This window comes from Hydractinia symbiolongicarpus, chromosome 12 (genome assembly GCF_029227915.1).
Source record: "Hydractinia symbiolongicarpus strain clone_291-10 chromosome 12, HSymV2.1, whole genome shotgun sequence".
Classification (NCBI taxonomy): Eukaryota; Metazoa; Cnidaria; class Hydrozoa; order Anthoathecata; family Hydractiniidae; genus Hydractinia; species Hydractinia symbiolongicarpus.
Genome location: NC_079886.1, coordinates 10658406 through 10675921, shown reverse-complemented (window position 1 = coordinate 10675921; position 17516 = coordinate 10658406). Strand labels below are relative to the sequence as shown.

At 33.2% G+C, this 17516-nt stretch overlaps 2 protein-coding genes across 2 annotated transcripts; one reads left to right on the top strand and one right to left on the bottom strand.

Annotated features, from left to right (window-relative positions):
- Positions 1-6045: 6045 nt before the first annotated feature.
- LOC130622441 (adhesion G-protein coupled receptor D1-like) lies at positions 6046-11559 on the bottom strand. The gene is made up of 14 exons (XM_057437904.1): positions 11291-11559; positions 10909-11010; positions 10312-10388; positions 10038-10177; positions 9029-9146; positions 8630-8789; positions 8418-8484; positions 8199-8265; positions 7916-8007; positions 7515-7638; positions 7402-7443; positions 7013-7087; positions 6724-6895; positions 6046-6386 (listed from the first exon to the last, which is right to left on the bottom strand). The coding sequence occupies exons 1-14, from the start codon at positions 11304-11306 to the stop codon at positions 6340-6342; spliced, it is 1299 nt and encodes a 432-aa protein (XP_057293887.1). The 5' UTR covers positions 11307-11559; the 3' UTR covers positions 6046-6339.
- A 255-nt stretch (positions 11560-11814) lies between these two features.
- On the top strand, positions 11815-17280 carry LOC130622567 (uncharacterized). The gene is made up of 2 exons (XM_057438035.1): positions 11815-16634; positions 16761-17280. The coding sequence occupies exons 1-2, from the start codon at positions 16194-16196 to the stop codon at positions 17079-17081; spliced, it is 762 nt and encodes a 253-aa protein (XP_057294018.1). The 5' UTR covers positions 11815-16193; the 3' UTR covers positions 17082-17280.
- Positions 17281-17516: the final 236 nt, after the last annotated feature.

Here is a 17516-nt window from a genome sequence, read left to right as displayed (position 1 = left end):
AAAAAAATGGCAGAATGCGAGTTTATCCTCTACGCCTTTCTTTATTAACCAGAACATTTAGTGTTTTTAATTTTTCACCTGCTCAACCTGAAATTTTTCTTATTTTTTTTTTACATTTTGAGCATTTTTAGCATTAGAATTTTTGGCAGCATAAATTCAATGTATATATACAGTTTCGCAAAATCGCTACAATTGATTACAAAGTTGCTCTGTCGAATATTTTACAATCCTTCATCTTTTTATTGGCTTCAAAAAAAAAACAATTCAATTAATCCTAAAGCATCTTGACGAAGGAGAGCAGCGGGAAAAATGCGTTTCATGTTGTTATATTAAGGCACATCGGAAAAGTGTGATGCGGGATGCGGGATGCGGGGTGCCGGATGCTGTCCGGGACAAGGGATGCGGGATTCAAGATGCGGGATGCGGGATGCAAAAAAATCGTTAAAATAAAATAATGACTGCGCCATTGTTATTTTTTCTTGCCATGTATTCAACGCACAAAAAACTGATAATGAATAAATACATTTTCGTTCATTTTTAACAGACTGAACAAAGTATTACGAAAAAAAGAACAGAATTTTAACAAGTTCAAAAAAATGTGTGCAGAGTGGGTAGAAAGGGTAACCTTGAAAAAGGGATTACTTTTTGTTGGTATCAATTGGTACAATAATAACCAAAAATTAATTTCTGCTCTTTTGAAAGGATTTGAAAATTTGCAAATATATAGCAAAAACCTAATTTCACGACAAATTTAATCCTCACAAAAATTAATTTCTATATTTCCTTTTGTTTACTTGGTCGTTTGATGTCAACCAATAACACCAATGGGAATCCATACGTGTGGCCAGAACATTTTGTGTACGGCCATGACTAAAAGTGCTTACATTTTGTTGTAGCTGGGGAGCTAAGCATATTTTTTAAAATCGTGTATTTTATCAGGTAAGAATTATTTTTTATTAAGTGAGAAAGGTGTGCTGGCTAGCTAGCTATCTCAATTTTTGGTACTGACATACCCCTTTTAATAGTTGTGAAGTTACTTATATACTCACTATCGCATAATAACATCGTATAGAGCCAGATAGCTAGCTAGCTACACAAAATAGTGCTTTGATTAGAGTTCCTATTTTCTTAAAGAGCCAGCAACAAAAAGCCTTTGTCCTGCTTTGCGTAATTTTGCCATTACTGGACACTCGACTCACTCGACTCCTGTTCTTATGGGGAAAAGGGGGCTAAAAAATTTCCAAGCAATACCTTGTGGAGCTACTTCTGTCAGATAAAAAGGTATATTCGCACAGAATTTTTTTTAAATTTTTTGCAGAAAAGTTGTCGAAACATGACAAAATGTTTATTGTTGCTGCACCGAACAGTCAGGGTGAACTGATGATTAACCTGTAACAATATATATATATATATATATTTAGCTGATGTCGGATAATTAGACGCTACGCATAGTATAATTAGCCGTTAAAAGCTTCCTTGTGTTCTTATCAGCTAACTGTTGAAGAGTCCTAGAGTATTTAATGCTCATTTTGAGCTACGCAGACTCAATTAGGGTCCGCGCCCTACCAGACAACTCCCTGCAACATCCAATAGCCCACACAGTGTGCCATCTCCCCTATTTCCCTCACATCGTGGGTTAACCTAGGGCTATCGTAGCATTCACTCGCTCATATTGAATTGCTGCCAAGGGAAATCGAACCTCATTCTCCCGCACAAAGTGCCAGAGTTATAGCCACTAAGCTATGGTGCCATTGAAAATGGCTAACTATTTTGTTACTGGTTAATTATCAGTTCTCCTTGAGTGCCTAATTTTCTTGAAAATCTTTCTTGAACTCACCCAAAGTATCACAAAATATTTTTCTAAGATTTCTTAGAAAAGACTTTATTTTTAAAAATCTCTCGAAAAGGACCATCGATTTATCAAATCCGCAAGTTTATTGTGTGTTTACCCTTTTTTGTTTCAGCTTGTTGAATTCAATTCGTCAATTTAAAATTTGAGAAGTATTTTCAGAAAAATGCAACTAATCAGACTCTCCGAAAAGAAAAGTTGAGAATTCGAATCAAAAAAGGATAACAAACAATTAAATTTTTTGAATTCAGTAAATCGATAAATCCTGTATTGTCCACAGGTTTCAAAATCATGTATTGCCTGCTTAATATGTTACTTGTTTAACAAAACATTTATATATATTTATATAATATGCCTTATGCATCACATGGCATTGATTTGTATCTTTTTAATAAATTCCCTTTTCAAATCAATGAGGCAAAGAGAGGTTAAAGATGCAATAATTAAACAACCTAATGAAATTTCAGTTCATGGCAAAATTTTTTTCCTGCTTCTCATTTTTAAAACGTACTTTCTTTTTCAGATCAGCTGTCATCAAACCATGCACCATCAACATTTAAACAAATCTGAGAGTAAATTCTGAAGGCCTAAATACTGAAATATTTAAACGCTAATATGTATTTATTGCTGAATTAATTAACAACGAACTACTTCCTTCATTTAAATGGAGCTCGTTCAAAAGTTATTATATTCGAGTTATTATATTATCGTCAAGTTTATACATAGCAAGATTTGTATTCTGAAATTTCCAGAATTTCCTGATCAGTTTTAAAAATATCCAGTTAAAGTTTTAACTGTTATTTTAGAATACTTCATATAGCTATGTAAAAATTTGATTTATTTTTTTATTTATTAGATTGTATTTTAACATTGCAGGTTAGTTACAATAATAATTGAGAATTGGGATACTCGGTGATTTGTTTACCCCATAATTCTCCGTTTTCAGGGTCCGCTTCAAATTTCAATATCTTTCAGGCTATTGACGGAAATCTTCAAGCCGCAGGGCTTCCTGTTTGTCATGTTTAGACAGCCACGAGTGGTTAAAATGATAATATACTTTGGTAAAATCGGGTGATTGTGTCAGTTCCTTCGATTTCGGACTGACGTTTATTCTTTTCGTTTTTGAGACAACCACCAAGTCGTTTGGCTCTTTAGATGGACCGTTTACACAGTACTTCCTACCACAACTGTAACAGCTTGAAGTATTCATGTGATAAAATTTCAACAGTGTCAGTATGCAGCTGTGTGGATTTGGATCAGGTCTTCTGGGTGGTAATAAGGTGGTATCAGTTTTAGGTGAGGTGTGTGTTCGTTTGTTTTGGGTTGTAATGAAGTGCTGGCAGTTGTGGTAGTTGAAGAGGACACAGGCGTTCTTGCAATCTGGTTGAATGTTGCCGTAGTTTTTGTTGGTTGTGGAGAAACAACAAAATTTATAGGCGTGGATTTTTTTGTTCGCCTTTCCTTTTATTCGCTGCGTTGATTTGGTTTTCTTTTTTCCTACACCCCTCTTCTTTCTAAGCTTCGCCAATGTGCTCACCTTAACTTTTTTGTGCGTTGCAAGGTTGTACAACCGGTTTTGCGACATCGTTGTAAATTGCAACTGATAACGAATGGCGCAAATACCGCTGTGCAGTTGACATGATGTAGTATTTTTTGTTGTTGATAAAGAATTTAACTCTGTAGTTTTCGACAATCCACCAATCACCTGTAAACAAAACGCAATGTAATTATGCACCAAAACCGTCTCCAGGTTATACAACCTTTTTTTAATTAAGCTAAATGTCCTGAAAAAGAACGTTACAATAATTGAACGTCGTGTCAAATATCATCCATCATATTTTACGTTTCATCCTACCTTGAAGTTTTTCGATTCAATTTTATTCTAAACCAAGGACTGGGTAAAGGTTGAACTAAAATTCGTCTCTTTTTTTTGCATTTTACTTAGCGTACCGGTATTTGAACCTATTGTCCCAAATGTTATCACTCATAGCTTAAGGTTAGCCTTACCACCAGTCTTTACAGAACGACCAGAGAATTAACAACAAATGAGCAGTTCAAGTAATCACTATTACAGAAAAAAAACGTAAAAGAATGAGAACAAACGGAAAACGTTCTTTAGACATTTGAAATTATTTGCAAAAACAAACACGCTGTAAATTTGCGCAACACATGTGACGAACAGCACGTGATTTTTTCTGTACTGATACAAAAAAATTAAGTTAAAAGTAAAAACGCGAAGCAAGCAACTAGGGGCTTTCGATATTTATATCTGAGAAATTATAAATAACATAATGAAATTGCGAGTCTATGTAAAAAGAAAAGACAGTTAGCCTGCCGAACTACAGGGTGGTACATGCTTTGAATACGAATTCTCGTTCAAGCTATTGTAAAACACCCACAACAAATAGTTTTCACACATTTTTTTTAATTACTGAAAACCTTTGTTTTATCGCAACGGTGCGAGATAAAAAAAAATCCGCCCTGTCGTAACACGGCCATGTCTGAACACTACTTACATCAAAGCTACCGAGAACCGTTTTTGCTTTTGATTGTTTTCTTAACTAAAACAATGGCTAAATGGTATACATATTCGGCGGTCATAAACACAATTTATAGTTCCATTAGCAGCAAAACAAACAAATTTCACATATAATTAGTATTTATTACACGTATGTTCGTTTCAGGCGGTAACTAAGGTGTTTTTTAGAAAATGCATGGGTCTTAGGAAAAAAATACAGGCAAGATTTAACAAAAATATCGATAGCAAAATGACAGCGTTTCTAATATAATGACGTCATTATATTGTTTTGCTTACTTGGAACATCTTTAAATGTCATGTTTTAAACATGTACCAAGCTTACTGACATGAACATAAATGTTTTAGATAAAAGGGATATTTTTACTTTTATCGTTAAAATAAGAAACTTTTGTACCAATATACGCCATATTCTCGATCTGAATGACGTCTTTAAAATTCTTGTTTTGATATGAAATCAATTTATTTCAGTGCACAAGTCTATCAAGAATTTAGTCCGTGACTTGATATTTATTATGTGTGACGTCTTTTCTGTTTCCAAGGACGGCATTAAATTGCTTCCTGCAATCTGTTTGTATTAATACTTTCTACAGGTATGTTAAGTTTTATCACCTAAGTACCTAAGCATCCTTTATACAGATGTACTCTTTAAAAATATAGGTTCCTTATAGAATTCCTCCAAAACAAATCAAAATTTTTGTCTTAAAGAATTCTTCAGGGTAAAGCCAAAGTTTCCGTTTTAGAGAATCAATTATTTTCAATTCAATCCGTCCTGAAATTGCTTATCCCAGAAAATTTAAAGTTTTTATAGCATTATAGCGATGAAATGGTGATATATACAACCTGCACCCATTCGGAGCGAGAGGGTGGAGGGTGGTTGTGCCGCCTCACAATGTTTTTGTAAAACTTCTGAAGCATACCGTTTAAGAGGTTTAAATTTGATGATGGGCTAAAAATATGCTTCTATCAAGTATTTTGCATATCTACAACATTTCAAACATCTTTTGTAATTCCAATGTTTAGGTTCCACCGTTGTCGCCTGTTTTTAGGTTCGTAAACATTAGAAGACGTCATCCAATTTTTATTTCCCAATTTTCCTTCAATGTACTAAAGATTTTCAAGCCAAGCTTTGTGGCAATACGATGTCTCATTTGCCACTTTCGGAGTACAGGTAACTTTAAAATTAAAATATATTTTTTCTAGCAGTAACTGTTACTTTGAGCAATAACTTTAAATGAGAACTAAGATTAAGAGGACAGCAGAGATGCGCGTGGCCGATGGAAAAATCCACGGGTTCGTCCGTCCTTTTTATACTGCATTGCGTGCTTCTCGCTACTTGCGCAGCTAAGCTACAATTTTGAGTGACAGACAGACGGACAGACACATACAGCTATTATAATATAGACTAGCCGTTAACCCGTAGAAAAATTCACGGGGTCGCCCGTCCTTTATATATCACCTTTTGTGTTTCCGCCACGGGACTCGCCTATCGCAGACAGACATAATACGGCTATTATTAAAGAGACTAGTCGTTAACCCGTCGAAAAATCCACAGGATCGCCCGTCCTTTATGTATCGTATTTCGTGTTTCCCTAACAGGACACGCCTTTCGCGGACAGACAGACAGACGGGATACGACTAGTATTAAAGAGATATGACGTAGAAGAAAAATATATTAACTTGGCCACGTAAAATACTTCACTTTTTTCTAAGTTCAGTGATTCTATTAATAGAACTATTTTTCTAATTTAGGTAGAATGTTATCAACATTACAACTGCCGTACGATGTGCACCAATTAACCTCTAACAGAAGAGCGATGAGGTATCTTTTATAATTTGCAAAACGCATTTATTCCAATGTTATATTTTTACGGGCTTGTTCTTTGTCGACAGCCAATCAAAACACACTGTCAATGATTGCCACATGTTGTAAAAACAAGGTCTTGGGTCTTTTTTAATTCGAACTAAGTGAGCTGTTATCTGTTGTGCAGTTCCTGACACCTAAGAAAAAAATTATATATACATGCTCTCCAACATTTCATCACAATCAAGGGTATCTTTCTTTTTCTGAATAAATATGACTTAGACAGCGTGAAGAATAAAAGAATGAATGAGCTTAATTTTTGTTGTCATTCATTTATAAGATGTAGTTTTTTAATTTCAAAAACAGCTATAAGCAATAGGGCATAAAAAGAGTCCAAAATCTTTTATTTTTGCTTTTTGCCAAATCTTGTACTATTGCAACATTTAATACCGTGTTAAAATGGCCATCGCGAAAACTTTCACTTTTAGGTACATCTTAACTGTTTTTAATATTTTTCATGTCAATATAACACACCTAAATCTTCCAGCTCTGTTGAATCTGTTTGACGGACGGTCAAGTGTATTCTGCGACAACTGTTTGGTGACAACGCCAAATTGGAACTTCCAGTGTATAAATCTCTTTGACTGATGCCGTCAAAATTTGATTGTCTTCTATCTTCACCTAACGGCGGGCTGTACGATGATCGCTATAATAAAAGTTGGTTAGCTTATTCATTTCTTTTTATTTGGAAAATGAAACGTTAGTCTGCTATAGATAAGTCATATGTAAAGAATGAAAATAATCAAATCATTTTATCACCTACCACACTTCGTATAGTTCCCGTACTATGTACAGCATTTTTTTTCCCACAAACATCTTTCAAAAATGCTTTGCGCACCTAAATATATCCGAAAGATTTGCACAGGTTATATTAATATCTGACCTTTTTTAAAAAATAAGTAGTAACAATGTTTTTCAATTTTGTTTCTGTAATTATTTCTGGTGTAAATAATGTGATTTCACACCAATATAATATTGGCTTGAAATCACATTTGTTGTTTTTGTTTTACCTGCATTTTTGAGCGGCCCTTAAATTGTTGGCAAAAAAATATTTAAAAAATTAGAAAAATGACCTCATCAAAAATTTAGACAGCTCCTTTAAACCCGTCCTTAACAGTTTAAGAAAATAGTTGTACAAAAGAAAAAAGTTACCTGTTCATCGAACACAACGTGGAAGACGAAAAATAAAATCCCCTAAAACGAGAATTTCTAGATAAGAATTGATTACTTTTGCTGTTTGACCGAAAAAAATCACGTCGACTTACTATAATTCCGTTAAAGATGACGAATACATATCCTAAGATGACGTCATCAAACTCCAGAAAGAAACCCATTAAGAATGTGATACCAAGCAGAGGATAAATGACCAGCATTGATCGTATGGTTCCTCTATTGTTATATAGAAAATATAAATATGTTGTTTGTTTTCTATTTTTTTCTTTTGGTCTCGGCAAAATCTGTTTAATTATTACCTTAAATGCCTTTTACCATTTCAACATTTGCGCATTCAACATACAAAGGGAATTTCGTAGCAGTTTTTAAACGTTGGGACGTCCGTTGTAAGTAACACTGTCGTGTAATTTTATTTAGTTTTTACGGGTGCTTTTACCACTTTAATCGCTATGGAAAGCAGTGAACACAGAATGCGTCAATAAAAACTACTTACGCTGTCTTCTTCAAACCACCTGTGTATCTTTTTGAAGTGATGATCTCTCTCATAACTACACCCAATATGAATAGAAAGCATGCGAAATTTGCCTAAAATGTACAAAGTAGTTAGAAGAAGAAGAAGAAAGAAGAAGAAGAAAGAAGAAGAAGAAGAAGAAGAAGAAGAAGAAGAAGAAGAAGAAGAAGAAGAAGAAGAAGAAGAAGAAGAAGAAGAAGAAGTTGGAGGAGGAGGAGGAGGAGGAGGCGGAGGAGGAGGAGAAGGAGAAATTAAAGAAGATTACCAGTAGTATAGCTGCCACGGGACCTTTATACAACCATTGGTCAGCTTTCTTGTTCAGTAAAGAGCATCTGAAACACATTAAGATAAATTTGCATTTTAGAAATCAACAAGTGAAATGTTAAAGATACTGCTTTATAAGGAAACTTTTCCTGGATAAAATCACAAAATTAAAAATACAGCATATGAAAAAATATATCAGGTTAAAATTGTCGTGGCTTACGTTTCCAATGATGCAAATCGGTCGAACCAACCAATCAATTCTATAGTTATAATTAGGAGCGGCAAACCTAAAAAAGGAAGCTTTGAACTTTTGAAAAATCCAAACCATTTCTATTTTACGAGACACAATGAAAATGAAAAATTTTAATCGTCAATGACCAATGATCTACCACTCTGGTAGAACAGAACAAGATAAGTAGAACAGCTGTTTACCCCATCCGATAGATCCATATAACATATACTGCTTCACTTTGGATTCTGTGTCGAACACTGCTGTTAATTTCACGCAAATGTGCACACCTTCAATTAGCATGCACGTCAAAAATGCTGTCATAAAGTAATGTGAAAGAATAGTCATAGCTGTACACACCGTCTAAAAATATACAAAAGTCAATAAAATACAGAAAACATGCAGAAATTGCTATACATAAATTTGTTAAGTCCTTCATTGCAGCATCTTATCAAAAAATCATAGAAAATTTTCTGCTTTAAGAATTTAAGAATTTGTTTTGTTACAGCTAAGGTTACAAATGTCATGGCAAATGTTATGTATGGCATTTATACCACAACAAATATTTATTCTACTTGATGAGGTCTTTTGCTGATACTTACCTTCACTTTCACTGCTGCCATTTGTACATCTTGGTGAGTCAACAGGAACAACGAATCTGCAATGCAATAAGCCGTAAGCATTTGCCGATGGATAAAGAACTTTAGGGATGACTTTACCCTAAAGATAAAAGCAATGTTAGTTTTAAATATATTTAACAAAAGTTATAGCGAAACATTTAGTTTTTCAAGAATTGTTTAATACGACATTCTTTTGTTTTTCACACTTGATTACTTTTTAACCTTTTAATGTTACTTTCAAGGGTGTTTTTAAAACGCAATTATTTAAAATATTTTGAACCAAAACTATACAATTCATATTCCTGCATTACCGTTTTCTTTTTCTCCTATGATCACAATCATCTGGTTTGTCAACCCGAAAAAAATATTCCTTTTCCTGCCAATGGTTGTAAATGCATTGAATGGTCCGTTGTTTATCGAACATATTATGACCGGGCAGGGACAGCCTCCCCCTACATAATTTTTAATAGGATTATCAAAATTGAATCTAACGTTATCCGAACGTTATCATTATGTTCAAAGTTTCTGGCAACCAAATAAAAGTTATTTAACATATCCGAGACAAAAATCCGATTTTTTCTGATTTTCGATTATATTTCAAAAAATTGGGAAATCAGATTATTCACGTGTTCAAAATTTACAGAATGATTTAACTTTGATAAAGTAAAGTTGTTTGTAAGGTTTCAAGTTCAAAGATAATTCATACTAAAGTGATTAATACTATAATGTCAAAATATTGCTTCTACTCGACTTCAGCAGCTTGTACTTATATTTGATATAGAAGATGTTACGACTTTTAGCTGGCAGTAGACTGTACGTTTTGTTCTCATTTTTAGTTTTACTGCATCAAGAGAAATGTTTCCAAACATATAACGCTTTATCATTGTTGTGATGTGGTTTTGATTTATTTTTTGCACTTCACATACTCTTAAACGGTTTGCAATTAAAAATAAAAAAAAATAATAAATAAATAAAGTAATAATGTACTTACTTTAAAGATGATAACAAGAACAATGAGATGAAGGCAAAAGATAGCGAAACCCCTCGAAGAATATATTCAAATTCTATTTGTCTTTTCAGATGACCTATCAGCCATAGCTGATAACTTGTGTATACTCTTCTTCTCGGAATCTACATTAACAGTATATATTTTGTCAGACTACGATAAAACTAAACTAACTGCAATGCAAATGGTGCTAAACTAAATAGTCCATTTTTAAAAGGAAATTAATTTCGTTTATATTTCATGTAGTTTATAGTCGAACCTGAATTTGTGTTGTATCATTTTCGTCTGTTAAGTTACCGCCGTTGTATGATGCTGAAGGATATGAGCTATAATTCCCTGTAAATATAATAAATAAATGAATCACTCGCCCATTTTGCTTTGATAAAGGCATTTTCCGACGTAGAATATTTTCAAATTTTTATTGGCTAACTTAATTATAATTAACACTCAACAATACTTTTCTTTCGTCGGTATATTTATAAACTTTTGTACAAACGTAGAAGGTCTTCATATGCCGAATTATTATGTCTGGCGTAGTAAAACACAAAAATCTGAAGCTTGAATCTCCCCTTAAATAAAATCTGTATCGAATGTAAAAGTCATTTCAAAAACAAGGTTTAAATAGAATGCGCACATCAGTATTAGCGCTGGCACTTAAAAATATCTCTATAATAATAGTTGTATTTTGTCTGTCTGTTCGCAAGAAAAGTGCCGTGCAACGGGCACACGAAATAACGTAAAATTTAAAGACGGGCAACCCCATGGATTTTTCCACAGGTTGACGACTAGTATGTAACAATACTGAATTGGTATCTTTGCTTACAGATAGCTTGACCTTAATGTAAATATAAAATACCGTTATAATCACTATTCGAATCAATTTCAATTTCTGGAGATTTTCCTGACCAAATGTCTTCCCCAATCACCAAAACAAGTAGTGCCAACAAGTTAACTGCCACTACAATGATAAAATATATATTAAATTGAGTTTATCTGCATCCTTCACTCATGAGAGAAAAATGTGAAACATTTAGATATATGTACATTTATTTGATATTTTTACCAGTTTGGAAGATATCTTTAATGGTGTTGCTAACACAAAAAGGTGAAGAGAAGGACAAAAAAAATGAGAGTAGCTAGATTGGAAACTTGAAGTAGTAAGAGAATGAAATGTAGAATATATGTTATATGCCAACTGATATTATTAATTACACTTTATTTGAGTAAATTAAATATACCTTTTATATTTTTCATGCTTGCCAGTCCTTTAGTTCTGATTTGGATCTGTAGCAACCAAAAAGATTTTTCGCCTTTTTTCTAAATTATATGTTTACTTTGGCGTCAAATGATTATTTTGAACCTTTGATAATTTTGCATTCTTTATATATTTTTATAGTCCTGTTCAGTAACGTCTCGATCTTATCACCAAAACCTGTTTGAAAATCTAATGTATAGCAATGGCGATAAAAATACATTCAATGTAGTCTGTTCTCAGTTATATAAATCATTCAATTCGGAATTGAAACTTTTTATAAAGAAGGTTTACAAATTTTGATTCACAGCTGTTTTTGTTACAAAAACGTAATTTAACACTATATACATGACAGATACGTGACAATCTTACACAAAGTCGCTAACTAAACGTTTCAAATGTAACTGCACATATCAAATGTTTTCGTCTTTAATTGTATTAAAACTTTCAGCCCATATTTCTCACGAGAAATTCACATTAAACCTTAAATCAAAATCACAACAAGGAAAAATAAGCATTTTAAAATTTACGAAAATAACCAAGAAGAGCTTTAATTAAAATGTTGGAGTTCTTCATCAGAAGTTGGGACAGCTGCTAAAAATTTTGTGTGTTTTGGTGAGCAAATTTTACTTTTGTAAACTTTAAACAGCCATGTTTGCTTTAACTATTAAAAAGTTCTTCTTTTTTTTATTTATTACATATAAAAAAAACTTTTTGATATTTCGTTCCCAACTCTCATTTTGCAGTAAGCATTTGATATCCAACATGCATCCTCAGGCTATGCAAAAGAACTTTTAAAAGATTTTAGTTCGTAAACTTCTTATTTGTAAACTGTATTATTTAGAAAATGACCTTTTATTTGCCTTTTTTTTTCTTTTTTGTACTTATTTTTGTTAAATTTGTGCAATGTGAACATGACATCAATAACGAATGGCGATGGAGTACGTTTGAATGCGACAAGGTCTTGGGGAATCATAACCCGATTTCGAGCTAATAAATAATTTATGCAAAACGATGGCCCTCTAATTGAGTTAAATAGAAATATATAAAAAAAATGAATCCTGCTCAAAAGTTATTTCGTTAGTATGGTTACGCAACCCGAGGTGTAAATGTGTATAGAATATGATTGACTCTTGCGATGATGATATTTTGCGTATCGAGACCAAACGTTACATATTTGTTGTCAAGGCTACAACAGAAGAAGATATCCTAAAATATTGACAGATTGAAGACATAGTTGTAGGTGTTATGGATCTTCCACACTTCTCTTGAGTTAGCGGAAAATATTTTGTCATAAAAAGGTATACATCCTGTACAGCTGATTAGTTGCGTAAAATGTTTTCCCCTCCTCCCCCCCCATAAATAAATAAATAAATAAATAAAACGGGGAAACGACCCCTCTAGCCAACAGCAAGCATACTGTGTAAAAAATACAGACATGTGAAACAAAAGGCGATAATGGTGTTAAGTACTGATAGAAGTGGGAGGATTGATAGACCAGTTAGAGTATGGCATGTACTCCATGTGTAACACTTTGCAGCATAAGTACTGCAAGTGGAACTCCTACACCTAAGAGACCGTGGGAAAAGGTAAATTGTTGTCCGCGAACAATGTTGAATAAACTTACCATTATGCCACGGCATTTAATACGCTGTATAAAACTTAAAAAATAGAAACTATCGCACTTGCGCAAATCGTTGCTTGTTTTTACCATTTGATGAATGTGTGAATGAATTGTGACTAAGTCGTTCGGAGGAATAAGAAAAGTCGTTTACCCGTTCGATAAAAGGTCGATAAAATATATCGTATCGCATTTGTTATTTGTAGCTTTAAGATTTCGTGTGTGGTTAACACGACCTGGTCTAGACCGACAGACAAAATACGGGAATTATTAATATAGAGATTGTAAGGACATTTTGGATCAACAGTGAAGTTGTGTGCGAACAAAAGTTTGTTTAGTATAGAGAATTAATTGTTCAAAATTTTTTAAACATACAGTTGGATGGCCTGGCATGCAAAGCAATCAAAAATATTAGTGCAAAAATTTACAGGGCTTCTTATTTTCTCCTATTTGTTTCAGTGATTTAAATTACTATAAGTCACTTTTCGACAACATCACAAGTCAATTAATATCCGTTGGAAACGTAATTACTCACTGTAGGTTGACAATTAATTAAAATGAATTTCGGAAAGTCATCAACTCTCCTCAGAAAATTGACATCAAAGTACGTTTCTTCATCCTGTTGTTATCCTTCATATCCATATCCTTTGATGATCAATAAATTTAACCTTATGATGAACTTCTTGCACATGTCGCAAGCCTATTTTGGAAAACATACAGCGACTTTTTTATGAGTCAATGTAGTTATGAAATATTCCGTCGAATGAAAAAGAACGTTGCTACACGGAAAGCAATTAGTTAAAATGACTAACATTAACATAGGAGATCTTACGAATGCAGGTTTCCTTTCAAGATTTCGAGGAATATTTCTTAATATTCCCAATGTTATTATTTCGAACTGTTGGTGATACAATCTAAAAATTGTTTTGTATCAGCAAGGGTTCCAGAATCCTAATATAACTTTCTACAATTTATCAGAATGTGTTTCCAAAATATGCACATTTAAAATGGCGTTCAAAACTAATGGGGTTACTGAAAATGTTTGAGAAGGAATGTAAGAGCGATTCTGAAATACACTTTATTTGATAAAAAATTATGACTAGGAGTTCGAAATAGAATCCACCAAGTCTTACAAAATATTTAATGCCCGCCACCATTGAAATATTGCATTGATAAAAAAAGCTCTCGTTCTTCGCAACATTTTTCAACAAACGTGAATTATCTATTGTTCTTTACCGACAACATTTTGTCTTGTACCTGATTTCTGGTCATCTGATAGCTCAACGTTTGAAACTTGAGCAATGCCGATTGAGACATTAGTTCTCTTTCTTGGTGGAGCTGTATTTTCTTAAAGCAAATTTAAGGGATCACAAATGTCTAAATGGATGAATGTTGATATTCCTGCTCTAGCTGCGACGCCAGTTTGCGTCCCTTGGAGACTAAAAATTTTAATTCTAGCAATTAGGGTGAATTTTGAAATCGGCAACTTGTTAGTTTTTGTGACTCCATGAAAATCAGTAACAATATTAAAATTAGGACGAATTAAAAGTCCTTTGTTTTTGTTTATTTGTATACTACTCATAAGGCAGCACATATTTTGATCGAATAAACATCTTGGTGTCAGTATGGCTGTATTTCTAGTTGTAATAACGAAGTTAATTACATGCAGGCATTAATGTTAGAATGTGCTTACCCGAAATTATGACTTTGAGGTCGGAGCCTTTATGTCATGTTGGATCACATGATCTTATTCGTTTTAAACACAGCTAAATGTCGTGAGAAATTAACATGTACTGTTGTAACTCTTTTGGTAGGACATCCGAAAAAAAAATTTCTTGAATTTTCGGGGGAAATATTGAGTAATGAAAGCCCATTACAAATCTCTTCGTCGAATTCAATTTCACGTACATTAGTCAATTTTAATCATTTTTATTGTATCTCCTACGCTTTTGGTTATAATATAGTTCACCCTATACGACCAGCCTTTCCAGGAATCTGAAAAGAGAGGAGATTTGGGTTTAATTACTTACTTTTAACTAAAACTTAAGGAATTTTTAATCAAGGAAAATTGTTAAGATTTTGTTCACTTTTGTTTTCAACACTTATTATGTGGTGCGTTGTTTGAAAAGAATCTTCTTTTTTAATCAACAAATAATCAGCCTGAAACTTCCGCCGTGGTCGATGGCTAAGGAGAAGAGACATCAACGTTGCTTGTTTCGAACTATTGGGTATCCCAATTTACTCTCTTCTTAAAGTATATCGAGCACTTTCCTTGGCAACCTAGGCCCCAGGAGTTATGGTGGTACAACCTGTTGGATCGTTAACAACTTTATTTAACGCTGATTTGTTCTAAATGTTCATTGAGAACAATGAGCTTTGCAAATTTTTTTCATCCCACAATCAATATTGTATCATTATCTGTCTGTTGCTAATTTTGATGCTAATTCGGTATTTAGCTACATCCATGATCTGACTTCGGGAAGTCGGGGATATCGCATACGATCTCACACCGCATCTAAAGCATTGCTCATATTTCCGTAAAGAGAGTTACTGTAAACTAGTCAAAAATTTTGTTTTCTCTCAATTTTTTCTATTTCTTATTTGAAGAACTATTATTTTTCTTAGCGAAAAGAAGTTTTTGTGTGTCAAACTTTGGAGGAAAGGTCATACGTATCTACAAATGATTAATAACAGTTTCGGTAAAAACACCTGATACGTTATGTAACGAGAAGAAAAGATGTACACAGTATAAGTGGGATGGTGACACTCGTTACATTATCACATGGTTACTAATCTCTTCCCATGTCAGCAAACTATACATGACTTCATTGAACAGAAGAAAGAGTTGATTGAAAAGTGTGTCAACGGGAAGTAGTTTGGAATATAATGAAAGTGATGGACAGAGCATTGTCGTGCAAAACGTAGATTTTCACTTCACGTTAAATAGTTTTAAATAAAATTCCTGTGTGGTTTGAACCATCATTATACGCATGTTTTTTTGTAAACTTTACTGACAAATTTGGAAATTTAATGACGCCAAGGTCGAGTTTTGTTTACTCAGGCACATAAAAATAACAATACGGAATCTTTGACCTTCACGTTGAGGGTGTACATATTTTAATTAATTAATTGTCAGCCTACACTAATTAATTAACTTTATAATGTAATCTAATTGATTTGAAGTCTCGTATAAAACCTGAGGAATAAGCTATTTCACTATTCTACACTTGAAGTGAAACACTCACAGAAGAAGAATATAACTCAAAGAATGTCTCGCATAAATTTTGTTAGTGCAGTTGCTTTCGCGACATGCATTCTCCATGCTATTAATGCAGAACGTTACTGCAGTGATGATTTAAAAGGATATTACCAATATGTTACGAACAACAACAAAACTTTCATTGAATGTCCATCAAACACGAGATGTAGCTGTTACTTTCGACAGAAATGCGTTGTGCCAGTTGATTCCATATGCTCACAAAACGCGTCACCATTTCCTTCGACTCTTAGCTTTTCATTAGTCACCAAAGGCACTGGCATTGAAACACGAAATGGGAAGGTGTCAAGAATTAGACATGAACAAACAAATATTCATCAAGATGGACAAACCAAGATGTTGTCGAAAAAGGAAATTGGAAAAACGCTACAATCTGGAATTTCAACATCATTTGAAATATTAAGAATGGATACCAATGGAAACTATACAGAGGTAAAATCAAATATAGATTAAATACTTTTTTAATAGCTTCGCATGCTGATTATGATTCTAAATCAGTCAAATTGCGAGATCTGGTATATTAATATTATTGTATTACTATATTTTTGTTTTTTATAGTACGTTGGTTATAATGGACAATGCTTCAGCTTATCTCGATCTTCTTTTAACAGCTTTCTTTATGAGCTTGCTAATTTAACACCCATCTTGACAAAGGAAGATCCAAATGGTGACATTATGCAGACATGGTCTGCAACAGATGCCCCATTCACACATACATGGACATTGAAATATCATCCTCAAAATGATGTAATAACTCCTGTCTCGGGATCGATAGAGTTTAGAATTCCTGGGCTTTCTTACGTGAAGAAATACAATGTTCATCAGTTTTCCATCGAAGATCAAATGTATGACCATTTTGTGGTACCTCAGGCGTGCTAAAAGAAATTTTATATAAATTATTTTCAAAAACTATATTTATAAACTATAAATATTTTCGAATTTAGTTTTAAATTTGTAAGTTTAATTATATCAACGATTTTCTTTTGATCTTTTTGCTTGTAAAAACCACGAAATATGCGAAAACTTTATGAGAGGAACCTTTTAAAGTCTTCTGTTGTAATATCCAACACCATTCTTTCTCGCCACAAACCAATTGTATCATTATAACAGACAGAGCTGGACTCTTATGTAGATGTTGATAATACTAGATGGTTATTGTATACGTTTGTAATTTTTTTATAATATATTAAAGAAATCCCCTGATGTTATTTCGTAATTGTGTTGTGATACTAATACTAAATGCTTTTTTTAAATTTGAAATATAGAAAGAGTTAGCTTAACAAGTTAGTCCTTATCTGAGAAAACTTCCAATGT